At 31.2% G+C, this 12,694-nt stretch overlaps 2 protein-coding genes across 2 annotated transcripts; both read right to left on the reverse strand.

The window, feature by feature from the left end:
- On the reverse strand, positions 726 to 2,125 carry LOC104700405 (zinc-finger homeodomain protein 6-like). The gene has a single exon (XM_010415922.2). The coding sequence runs from the start codon at positions 1,561 to 1,563 to the stop codon at positions 769 to 771; it is 795 nt and encodes a 264-aa protein (XP_010414224.1). The 5' UTR covers positions 1,564 to 2,125; the 3' UTR covers positions 726 to 768.
- LOC104700412 (epoxide hydrolase 4) lies at positions 8,049 to 10,293 on the reverse strand. The gene is given in 5 exon segments (XM_019243375.1): positions 8,049 to 8,342; positions 8,436 to 8,503; positions 8,871 to 8,960; positions 9,312 to 9,487; positions 9,726 to 10,293. Coding segments are annotated over 5 exon segments (942 nt in total). The 5' UTR covers positions 10,207 to 10,293; the 3' UTR covers positions 8,049 to 8,215.

Genomic DNA, 12,694 nt, shown 5'->3' on the forward strand with positions numbered 1-12,694 from the left:
GGGGGGGGGGGGGGGGCAATGTGAAGGACATGGCATTTGAGAAGGCATGCATTGCAAAAGACATGGCCTATGGAAAAGCAGGGGATGCAAAGGATATTGGCTATGACAAAGCAAGCAATGCCAAGGACGTGGCCTACGAGAAAGCTTAAAAAGCCAAAGACAGAGCTTATGAAAAGGCCGGCAATGCCAAGGACATGTGGCCTATGATAAGGTGGGATCTGCTTATGGCATTGCGCACAAGGCAAAGTTTTCTGGTTGTGTGAAAGCTGGTGAGGCCAAAGACTTCGCCTACAAGAAGGTTGGCAATGCGAAAGATACAGCTTACGACAAGACTGGTGATGTGATCAGGATGGCAACGGACAAGGCAAGTGAAGCCGTATGAAGGAGCCAAAGAGAAGTCAATGAGTGCCAAAGATATTATCATCTTGACTTGGTTCTTATTTTTCTATTTTGGCAGCTGATAAAAGCATAACATGCAATGTAGTACCGCAAAGACAAACCAACAAAAGAAATGGTTGATTCGGTTGACTATATAGAAGACATGTCACAAAATACGCTATATGAAACCGTAAATTAAGAAGCAAGCTTTTCAAGTCGCCAGAGAGATACGAGACTATTATGCTGAGCTCTAAAAGCAATTTGTTATACAACAAATCCTGAACCTAAATCCAATCTCCTTTTTAAAATGTTAATGCAAAATCGTAAAGTAAAGGAACGTTGAATCGAACAAAGAGAAGTAAAAATAGTATGTTTATATATAAAAATCTCTTACAAATCCTTCTTCTTTGCTGCTTGTTTATTGTTGTGCATCCAAACTTTAAACACTTGTCTTTTCACATTAATCTCACGACAAAACCGATTCACTTCATCGTCATCTTGCTTTGTCATTCTCCAACCAATCTTCTCAGCAAATTCCATCATCTTATCCTTTTGTTCTTCATTAAACTTTGTCCTAAACCGTTTCTTGGGCTGAAACTGATGAAACTGATCCACTCCATTACCGCTAAAAGATTGATGAAACTTGTTTAGATCCTCCGTCGATGACTCCGCCGGACCACCTCCTCCTCCTCCGCCACCGAAGCTCATCATAATCGGAGACACGTGGCGGCCAACGAGTGGCCTTTGAGAATGGCCAAAGTTATTGAAATTTACAACAAACAAACCGTCGATCTCTTTTCTATGGAAGCTCCGGTGACAGTCACAAGCTGCACAAAGAAGAGACTCAGCCGTACCCTCTTCCCCGGACGACATAAACTCGCCGCAACCGTCCACCACGTGTCCGCCGGAGGTGGCCGCGTGGTTCTTTTGGCATTCTCTATACCTCGCCTTCCCCGGGGGCGGGGAAGTAGTTTGAGGCCTAGCGTATGACCTTGGAGCAGGAGCTATAGAAATGGGGTTAGTATCAAGATCCGGATCCGGGTCCGACCCGTTTCTTTTGGTGGTGGGTTTATCTTTGTCGGCGGTTTGGGGGTAAGCGCACGGAGGAAGACGATGATGATCTAGAGCTGATGGTTTACTTCTTACCATCTCCATTTTCTCATATTTCTTCTCTCTGACCTCCATGTCTCTTTGATCTTGAAGCTTCTTGAAAAAGAAAAGAAAAAACCCTAATCTTTTCTTTTATATAACCTTTTTCTTAAACAAAGATTATATATTTCTTCTCTTTATGTCTCTCTTCAAAACCCTAAGCTATTTTGATTAAAGAAGTCATCATATATAGCTTTAGCTTCATAAGCTACCTATTAGAGAGAATGGAGATGATAAAATATTTATCTCTTCCAAAGTTTCAAACCTTTTTTTTGTTTTTGACTTTGACTTTGTCTTAGTCTTAGTGATAGCCCACCAAAACCTACAAAAGACTAATCTCAAGTCTACAAGCAATTAAATTAAAGGTGAATTTGATCTAACCCTCATTTAAGAAGAGATTAAACCCAGCAAGAAAGGAAGATAAAGTTTAGGTCTTTACTAATGGAGAGAGGAGAGGAGAGAGAAAAGAAAGACATGAGGAGAGAGATGATGTGTTTGGTTTTTCTAGAGAGAGAGAGAATTGTGTTTCCTATTGCCCATCAATTTCCAAGAGAGAAAGCAAAAAAAAAAATCGAAGGAAGAGATTGGGAAAGCAAGTGGGTTTGGTCTGTGCCAATAATAATCAAGTCCACTATCAAACAAGAGATGGAGAGAGAAAGTAAGATGTGGACTTGTTAGCAGACAGTGCCACGTTGTTTCTCTATCATACAGTGTCCGCACATTGGTCGTAATACTCATATATTATCTTTTGTTAAAAAAAGAAAAAGGTGTTAGCTACTGATATCATCTTGTGTTAATTAACTCGAATGTCTCATAAGTCATAACACTCAATTAGTATGGTTGATGAGATTAATGTGGCTTAGAGTAAAATACGTAGGATTAGTGTGATCCGTGCTGAACAAAGAGTGCAGTTAGAGTAAAATACGTAGGATTAGTGTGATCCGTGCTGAACAAAGAAATGTCCGTGTATATACTATGGTATATATGTTTCACATTCACATAAGTCATAACCAAAAAAAAATTCATAACAAAAAATTCGATTTGTCATATAAGTTAGATAATCATAAGTGGCAAATTAAATACTTAAATCTAGAATTTCGGATACTTTTTATGCTCTGAAATACTTGCTTACATGTATGTGTATTTATAAATTAAATACTATAGAAACGTACCTGCTGTTTTTAATAAATTAAATTAACTCTCTTTATCAAATTAATTATCCTAACAAATTTCTTTTAAAAAATAAGAAGCAAGAACTTGATTTTTTTTTTAATGCATGTTGCTATTTGCTTTTATTGGATTCTATTTTTTATAACTTTTTAATTTATTTTTATTGAATCAACAAGATCCGATTCATAATCAATCTCTACTACGCGGTTTAACGCGATTTAGTGGAATCAAACTTTGGTAGGATCGATCATAAAGATAGTGGTGTAACCATTTGACTAAAGATACTTCCCAACTTTTTAACTTTTATATTTATACGAAGGAAAGCAAATTTATAATTGATATTCTTATTTTAACTTTGAAACGAATATATAGATCACAAATATATCGTTGATTAATCCCTTTCAAAAAAAAAGTATGATAATATACCATTTATTTGAAGACATGATTCCATTATAACTTTAATAAAATTGATCTATCAAATTAATTAACCTATTAATTTTCTTTTTAAAAATAAGAGACAGGAATGCATGGTGTGGTTAATTCTAGTTGACTATATTTTTACAATTTTTTAAGTTTATTATATCTTACTATTTTTAATAGTAAGAACCAAAATTCTCATCGATATTCTAATTTCAACTTTGAAACCAATATTGATTCGAAATTAAAATTAATTGTACAATACAATCACCTCATGGGTAGCAAAAAAAATATTGTCTACCAAACCCTTAAAAATCAGCGGGTTAAGGCAAAACAGGAATTCTTGAACTGTGAAACATAATCTTTTTGGTGTATTAAAGCGCATTAAGCATTCTAAATGCATGTTTACAGTATAAAAAAATATGGAGTTAATGTTTGTAAAAAAAAACTATATATACGGAGTAAATGACATTGTTTGGCTGGTTTCGTGTTTGAGAATGCGACCTAGGGGCTAGCCGCCTAGCCGGATAGGGTTCAGAAAACTTTGCTACACTGAGAGACATAGAAAAGACTTGGAGGACGAATCTCTATGTAAAAGTGAGAAAAAGTCAGTATAAACATCAAAACGAAAAAGAAAGAAATAAGGCGAATGATGTTCACATGACATATAAGTTAGAACATATAAATGTAAAACCAAGATATATGCATATGTATAATTATATATACCACATAAATTGGACTGGTGACTTAATTAAGAGCGGTTGGAAACTTAAGTGCTCATGTGATTACTAATCTGACTAATAGTTAAAAACAAGCGGTAACACGAGAGAACTGAATATGTTGTTGAAAGAAGCATTTAAGAGGTTAAACGAAAAAAGGAGGATTCAATGATTGTTCATTCGCCGAACCGTACATACAAGAGTTACAAGACTCTTCCGGTTCTTGCGTTAGTTTTTTTATTTCTTACCAGTCAAGTAGTAGTACAACAGTTGTATCTTATTGCCCCGTGTGTTTAAAATTTAGTTGATGGAAAAAATTATTAGTAGCTGAATACGTAGATGAATGAGTTCTCACTTACCTGAACAATTTCAGTCGCCTAGCAGCCAAGTATCATTAGTGAGAAAAAATAAACAATTATCTTTTTATAATTCTATTTTTTTTTTACTATTTAATCATTTGTTATCAATCACCATAATTATTATTTGACCATTGGTTTTAATTCAACCATTGCCATCTCTAAGTCTAACTGCCTTTTTCGTTTTGTTTAACAGTACTTAATTTAACCCAACGAATTTGATTCCTAACCAATAAAATTGGATTAAAACTTAATTATTATTTTGATTAATAAAATGAATGTTAATAATACGTAATTAAAAAGATAGTTGTATATGTTTTTAAAATGTGAGTTTTAATTTATTTGCCAAATTGATGAAAATAATTTTTTTTCCTTTACAATAAGAAAGATATTTAAATGATTTTTATTTTCTACAATTTTTTTTTACTTTTTTTCATTAGTTATCAATCACAACCAAAATTTAACTGTTTGTATTATTTACCTAGCTTCTTCGCTCTTCCCCATTTTTTATTTGGATATGTAGTTATCTAATTTATGATATAATAAGATAGTATTGTTGAACAAACAATGCTCTTAGTCATGGTTGATTCCTCCAAAATGAAGAGCCAAAATAAGAGCATCTCTAACCCATTTATCCATTTTTTTCCTTCAAAATAGAGTAACCATTTTAGAGATGATTTTTTCTCCAATCCTATTTCATTTTAGAGTTAAGAATAGAGATATTTAAATTTTAGTGTAAAATAGAAATTGAAGTCTTCAAATATAAAGAAAAAAATGAAGATCTCTATTTTAAAGATAGAAATGAAGATGGGTTTGAGCAAAATTGATTCTAAACTCCATTTTGGACATGAAAATGGAAATATATTGGAGCAGGTCTAACACCATGATAGAAAACCAAAAAAGATTGTATTGCTGCGAATGGGATAATGATTATGATTCGTTCATAGGCATAAATGATTACTATAATTTATGTGGTTAAACAATTATATTTAGATCTAAAATGTCAGTCTAGATACATGTAACTCTACGAATTGTTCATGTGCGACATGTCCCATCCCATATGCTGTTCCTCGCGGCCACACGTTCGGGGAAATCTAACTCGATTATTTCTTTTACAACAAACAGTACTTTATATTCTTAAAAATAATGCATTTTTCTTGAAAATAATATTCAAAAGTTTAGGAGACAAGAAGAAAACGAATATGTTGCATACTATATAATTTCCGGGATATACAGTTTTCGTGGGAATTCATTCAGAGTTTGGCTACCGAAGAAAACAAATATTGAAGCATGAGGTTTTTTTGTTCGATCATCAATTCGAGTGATATATTAAGAACTCTAGCCGAGTTTTTATAGTTAGCTTTTAGTTTTTATGATACTTATTGTTGGTGTCTATAACAATAAATTAAAAGATACAATGCTATTGTTATAGAAGCCAATTGTAAGAGTGATTTCATATATGGATTTTGAATAGTTAGCTAACAGTTTTTGGTGCTATAATTATTAGTTATAAAGTCCTATAAAAAATAATAAGTAAGAACTATAGAGAAAGTGATTAACGGTCCATTTCTCAGTCTTTTTCATCAAATTATCAAATTATATTGTTGCGTAGGAAGGACTGAATTATGGATCATGTCTTATTGATCTAAAAAATGTATTAAAAAATAAAGGTAAACACTAAACGAATATATTGATTATAGAAACAAAGTGCTCGAATAATTTTTGATGACAGGACATTTAAGAAGAATATATTTTGAATACAAAGCTAAAGAACCTTGATATATTTCTTTTTTTGTTAAAGGGCTATAAGAATCTACATTTGGATTAATTTTATATCACACCAATCGCTTTAAAAAAAAAAAAAACAATCGCTTTGAAAGTAAAATCATATGCTTATCAAATAATATATAAATTGTGTGGAAAGTTCCGTATTGGAAGATTTTTTTCCATGATCAACGAAGATAATCATCCTTGTAGTCATCACTCACTGAAAATGGTATTTAGCTAGCTCTATTTTTTTTCTTTTTTTTCTAAAATGGTATCAGATATACCAAAATAGTAAAAGTTGTAGTACATAAACGATCTAAAACATGAAAATAAGAAAATACAAATAAATAAGAATATGTTTCCATCCAAAACATAATTTTTATTTGGTAACTCAAATACATACGAGAAAGAAATTCTACAACAACAATAATAAAAGTCTATGTTACATGGTGTATAAAACATTGTCCCATGCCATAATCATGTTCACCTTCTTTTGCATGGTATATAAAATATTGCCCCATAATCATATGTATTTTTCAAAGTAAGAAAACTCTTTTGGTTTCTTTACTTAACACTAAACAGAATGAGCAAAAGTTTTATCTTGTGTTCTGCCTTATTTTGTTTCGTCACGCTACAGTGTAAATATGTTCCCGATTAATTAGGATAAGTCCCAATTAGGATAAGAAACAAAACACACACCGGGATATGTTAAAAAAAAAAAACATATCTTAGCTATAGAAGAACAGATATTGACGTAAAAATACGTAGATAATTAAAAGAAATACATGACCAGATGTAATGCATCTGGATACTCTGGTAACAACAGAATATTTTTTCAATATGAATTTTGAATTGTTAATAAGTTAAAATATTTCTCTAACCTTTACTTTCTTAAAAACATGTCGACAATGACAACTTGTTATGGAGCAATTTCCGAGTAATTGATAAGATAAATACTAAAATAATCGTTAGCTTGTTATGTCACAATCTGTTTATGTATGGATTAAAATCTTCGTTTATTGCATTGGGCATGCAATCAGGACTTGCTCAACAAATACATCACGTGGCAATTGCCCAGCCTTTTGTCCTGCACTCTCTGACCAAGTGTTAATCACCTTTACTTTGGTTGATGATAATAATAATAATAATATACTTTTTGTTTTTGTAATAGTATTATTTGTTTTTTGTTCCATTCTCAGTCAAACTTTTGTTATCTTTTTGCTGTAGATTCTCAGTTCTAGTAGGTTAGTACTATTAGAAGGGAGTAGCGCAAGTCAATCAATGAAGTAATTAGGTTTATCCAAAATCCATTTTATATGGTTAATAACTTAATACATGGAGTGAAACCTTATAGTTTTGATTATTTTGAATGGTAGATGAAGCTAAGCACCCTATAACTGGATCAATACAAAAACAAAAAAAAAAAGATTTTGGTGCACTCAATACTGTATGTCTTCTGACCCATATATTGGGCTGTCATGAGAATTAGGCCTATAACCAAAGGGTCCGCATTCTCTGATTCATAGAAAATACTAGCCTGGGATTTTAAACCGAACCGAAATAACCGAACCGAACCAAACCGATATTTTTGGTGTTCGGTTTCGGTTATGGCGGCTGAACCGATCAGTACAATTTTTTTTCAAAAAAACCGAAATATTTCCGTTTGGTTTTCGGTTAACTGATTTTTTTTTTTTAACTTTTTTATTTATTTTTATTTTTTTTTTAGGAAAAAACTAATAAAACCGAAATTTACCATAAAATAACCGAATTTACCCTAAAATAACTGAAATAACCGAAACCGAAATATTTGAAATAAAACCGAAAAACCCGAAATTATCTCTAAATAACCGAAAAATCCGATTTTTTCATGTTTTTAATCAAATTTCGGTTAATTTCGGTTTTGAAATCTTAAAACCGAATTAACCGAGAAACCAAAATAACCGAACCGAAATATATTTCGGTTCAATTCGGTAAGATTTTCAAAACTCAAAAAAACTAAAAAATTGAAATAACCAAACCGAATTCACCGAAATCCCAGGCCTAGAAAATAGGAATAAATGATAGTGTCATAAAATTGGGGGAAAACAACAAATCGAGATAACTATATTATTTCAGTGAACCATATATTATTTATGAGATATATGTGGTTACATTATTTTTGACAGAAGAATTAAAACCAAAGTAAATATGATAAATAAATTCATTTGGTGTTGATGTGATGTGAGCATCATTTATGTAGTACTTCGATTACCATCGAATTTAGTTTTCAGAGTAAACTGAAGCAAGAAACTTTTTGAGACGTCTGTTATAGACACAAGGTCTCTCCAAATGTGCCAAATGACCTGCTTTCTTTATACTCTCCATTGTTGCATTTTCGCCTAGTTGCCTATAAAACATAATTTAAATGAGAAAAAATAATTATGTATATATATATGTAATAATTTCAGATTAGAAAAACAATTATTCTATTGAAACTTACTCTTTCATTTTCTTGGCAAATCCAATATTAAAAATTTGATCACTTTCGCCCCACATAAGATGTATTTTCTGCCAAACCAAAAACAAAAAAAAAAATCAATCGATGGGTTAAGTAGTAAAATATAGACGTATTTTCTATTTACTTTATATAAATTAGGATATTTCAAAAAAATTACTACAAAAAAGTACTCTATATATTTTTGAGTTTCAATTTTTTTTGTAAATAGCATGGTTTTAACGATAAAACTCTTTACAAATCATAAAAACATTTGTCAAATTAGTGTTTGGTTGACAAAAAAAAAACATTTGTCAAATTATTTCTCAGTAGAAGGTCCATGCTTTGTAAAGTTGTTTCTATACATATTATATATATATATATATATATCTTAATACGATGGAAAAATATTTTTTTTTGTGAATGATTTTCTTATGTAACCTGTTGAAAACGAGGGATGGTCACATCTTTGTTGCTGATGACCAAAGCTTCTAATAATTCTGCTCTTTCCTTCCTATTGGTAATCATCACCTTCAAAGTTTGCAAAACAAAAGTATATTACTATAGCATATGAGGTCTTGCACAAACACATCCATATTTGTTTTTTTTTTCTTTTACATGACAAACGTAAAGAAATTCATTTGTCTTCTTTTGTCATGACATTAATATTTATATACTAGGTAAATTAATTAAACAAAGCAATCTACATAGTCCTATTACATATTATCTACAAAAATTATTGTAGTCTAATTAATTATTAGTATTACAAGCTATTTATCGAGCTCCGGGATCAAATTTGACTTCCAGTTGCTACAAAAGTTGATAAGATTACTTTAAGATAGGGCGAACTAAATAAATTGCAAATTTAGAGTAGCTAGGTACCTCAATGAAATCCTTGAAGAGCTTGTTCGGGAACCACATGGGTCTATGGACAGCAAGTGCGAAGAGAGTCTTGAGTCCTTTAACCGAAGTTGGTAACAAAAGATCCGCCGACGACTTAAAACCTAACTGGTTCAAATTTGACTCACTGATCGTATCTGTCATCGCAAGTATAGAACCTGAAAATGAAAAAAGTTCTTGTCGTACGTATAGATTTAAGAATGGGATAACAATCTAGATTTCTATTTTGTAATTTCTATGATTGATATACAAAAATAGGAGTGTTAATAATGACCTTTGAACCCACGGGATAGGACTAAATCATTTCCCGTGGAGAGGATTAGGATTCTCTTACTTTACAGGTTCTCTCCGATCCTGTACAATGGATTGAGATATCAAAATATGGTAATTACATACCTGACACCACCATGGCACGGACCATCTCAGGATACTCCTCGGCGATCTAGAAAGCCACCATGCCACCGTAACTAAACCCTACAAGAAAAAACTTATCCACGCCGAGGATACGAAGAGACTTGACTAAACAGTGAGCTTGAAACGCTGGTGACCTGTCCGGGTTGTCGGAGTAAGACCCACCAAAGAAGAGGAGGTCCGGTATATAGACTGAGTACTTCTTGGCTAATGATCTAACCTGGAACTGCCACGTCACAATCCCTTCAGCTGCAAAGCCATGGATGAACAAGAGGACTGGTTTCGTAGGTTTTTGTGGTTCCACGGTAGCGTTTTTGTCAGATTTTTTGGGTCTTTTTAGGGTTTCTTTTGGGATCCAGAAGTTCATCTTCGTCCCCGGTTCAGTTTCTACTGTGTAGGCAATAACGCCAGCCAATTTTATGAGTCTGTACAACAAAGGTTTTTGTGACTCCACAAAGTTCACCATTGTCTTGTTTGGATATATGTTTAGAAGGTGACATACAATGTCTGAAGATGGAACAGCATATGAAAGGGTAATGATTTTAAAGATTTTTGAGTTGTGAATAATTATAATGTATCTGGTGTTGGGTTCCTATTCATATTCAACCAATCATTTCTTGTTTTAAACATTTTATATATATCTTGTTTGACGTTTTGATTCATAATCATAACTTGCCAATAGCATAGTGTATAATATAATTAAAGATACTACTCAGAACATTTTGATATCATAAAAAAAAAATGTTTTTCTTCTAAGTTTTATATTCGTTTTAATAATACTGTCACTCTTTTACACCTATATACATCTTTTCATTTTATTTTGAACATTTCACATTTCCCTAATGTTACCAACCAAAACTAGCTTATAAACTATTTATCATGAACAAGTGTGCCTTGGAAATAATTTATATAGAGTTCTTAATTAGTTGCCTTGCATGTAATCTCTGAATCTAGTCAAGTTGGAAATCTGTACTTCCTAATTGTGATCGGTATGTTGTAAAACTTTTCTTGTTCTGTTTTTGGAGTTATTTACTAGATAGTCAAATTTTTGGTTAAATTTTGCAAACAAATGTAGTGCCGTGGTGGTGGATGTGTTTTACGCAACTAATATTACGACAACTAGATTTTAACCCGCGGTATACCGCAAAACAATTTTTTAAAAAATAATAACATTTTAATTTTTATTTATTTTTTATATTTAGTTTGTTTTGTTTAGTTAAATAATAATTTTGGATTGTCAATTATTAGAACAATAATAGAGGAAATAAATACATAAATATGTAATTTATAAGCTATTGTTGGATTAAGTCACAATTTTACCAATGATTTAATTGTTTTACAAAATTTTAGTTAAATTACACTGATTTAATATGTCTAATTAATATTCTAATATTAGTGGTATTGACCAAATAATTAAATAAAGATTTAACGCGTGTTTCAAAACCAAATTAATAATATTTTATATTTATACTAATGTTAATTCAAACCGTCATGTTAATAACATGTCCCGCCATATAACAACAAACCGTCATATTAGTGGTTTAACCCGTGTTTCAAAACCGTCATATTAGTGGTTTTGGTTGTGGGTGTTGTGTTTCGTTTGTGAAGTTGATATTTATATATGGAAAATGCTTTATGAGCAAGGAGTTTACAATTCGTAGCAATAAAAGAGAGATTTTAATGTTTTCCTATTTCAGCTGATAACATTATGTCATTATCGCAGAATAATATTCAGTTTTTTAACGCGATATATACTATATTAAATGTATTTCTTGATGCTAAAGTTAAATATTTCAGATTATTGAGTTTCTAAATTTGGGTTTCCATTTTTATGACCTTTATTAACGTTATAATAATTATTGCGATTGTAATCATTTGTTACTCAAATATGGCTGTGTCATTTAAATTTAAGAGATCATACAGTCTCTAAAGATCTTTTAAAATAGTTTTGAAGATTTTTATGGGATTAAAAATTTAATGCGTAGAGTTGTTTTGGGAAAAAAATCGAAATGTATAAATGTTGTCAATCTATTTATGGCAATAAACGTATCAAATTAGGTTGATTTAAATAGTTCCATTAATTGAGTTTTTACAGTATGTTATTTTAGGAAAATTGTTAGGGGTTAATGTTGTAAATAAAACAAATTAAATAAGCACAACTTAAAGGGCATAAACCAAAATATACTTCGACAATGTTAATATAGATTAAAATTTTAAAAACCTGATATAAAACAAACTCGTTAAAAAAATTGTGTTATAAAAATACATTTGTAATAAATGAGCTATCTTATTTACTGGTTTTATCATATGTCATTTTTACAAATAGTAAGTAGAATTTAACTATATAGTGCATATTGTCTTCCTTCCATGTAACATAAAAAGATGTTAACAACTATTATATTACTCTTTTGTAAGAAAATACTTACCTCGACAATACGTACATGGTACATCATCTACAATATTCATCTTTGTTATTCATGTTATATGGACTATATAGGTCCTTTTCATACTAATCGAAAGAAAGACCACGTCCATACCTCTTACGATTAATATAATCGTTATTGGTTTTCTGAAAATATACGCAATTAGACGATTACGCACATTTACTATACTCCATAAAATTACCCCTCTGTGATTATTGGACCCTTTTTGGACTAATTAACCTCCAACACATAAGTCAACACGTCATCTTTGGATGTAGTCACAATTTGTACCTAAACGATTATAAGTTTAATATCCACAAACCCAAACTGACAAGATATCTATATAACCTAACTACCTAGACTAAATAATGTATATATTTATTAACGTCATACCAAAATGTTGAATTTTTACATTTTCATTAGAAGTTACTTTCACTCCATCACAGCCCAAACCAACATCTAATATTTTCTCTAAATTTTAATAATATAATTTCCTAATTCGCCATATATATAAACCCTTCATATCGTACT

This window comes from Camelina sativa, chromosome 1 (genome assembly GCF_000633955.1).
Source record: "Camelina sativa cultivar DH55 chromosome 1, Cs, whole genome shotgun sequence".
NCBI classification, from domain to species: Eukaryota; Viridiplantae; Streptophyta; class Magnoliopsida; order Brassicales; family Brassicaceae; genus Camelina; species Camelina sativa.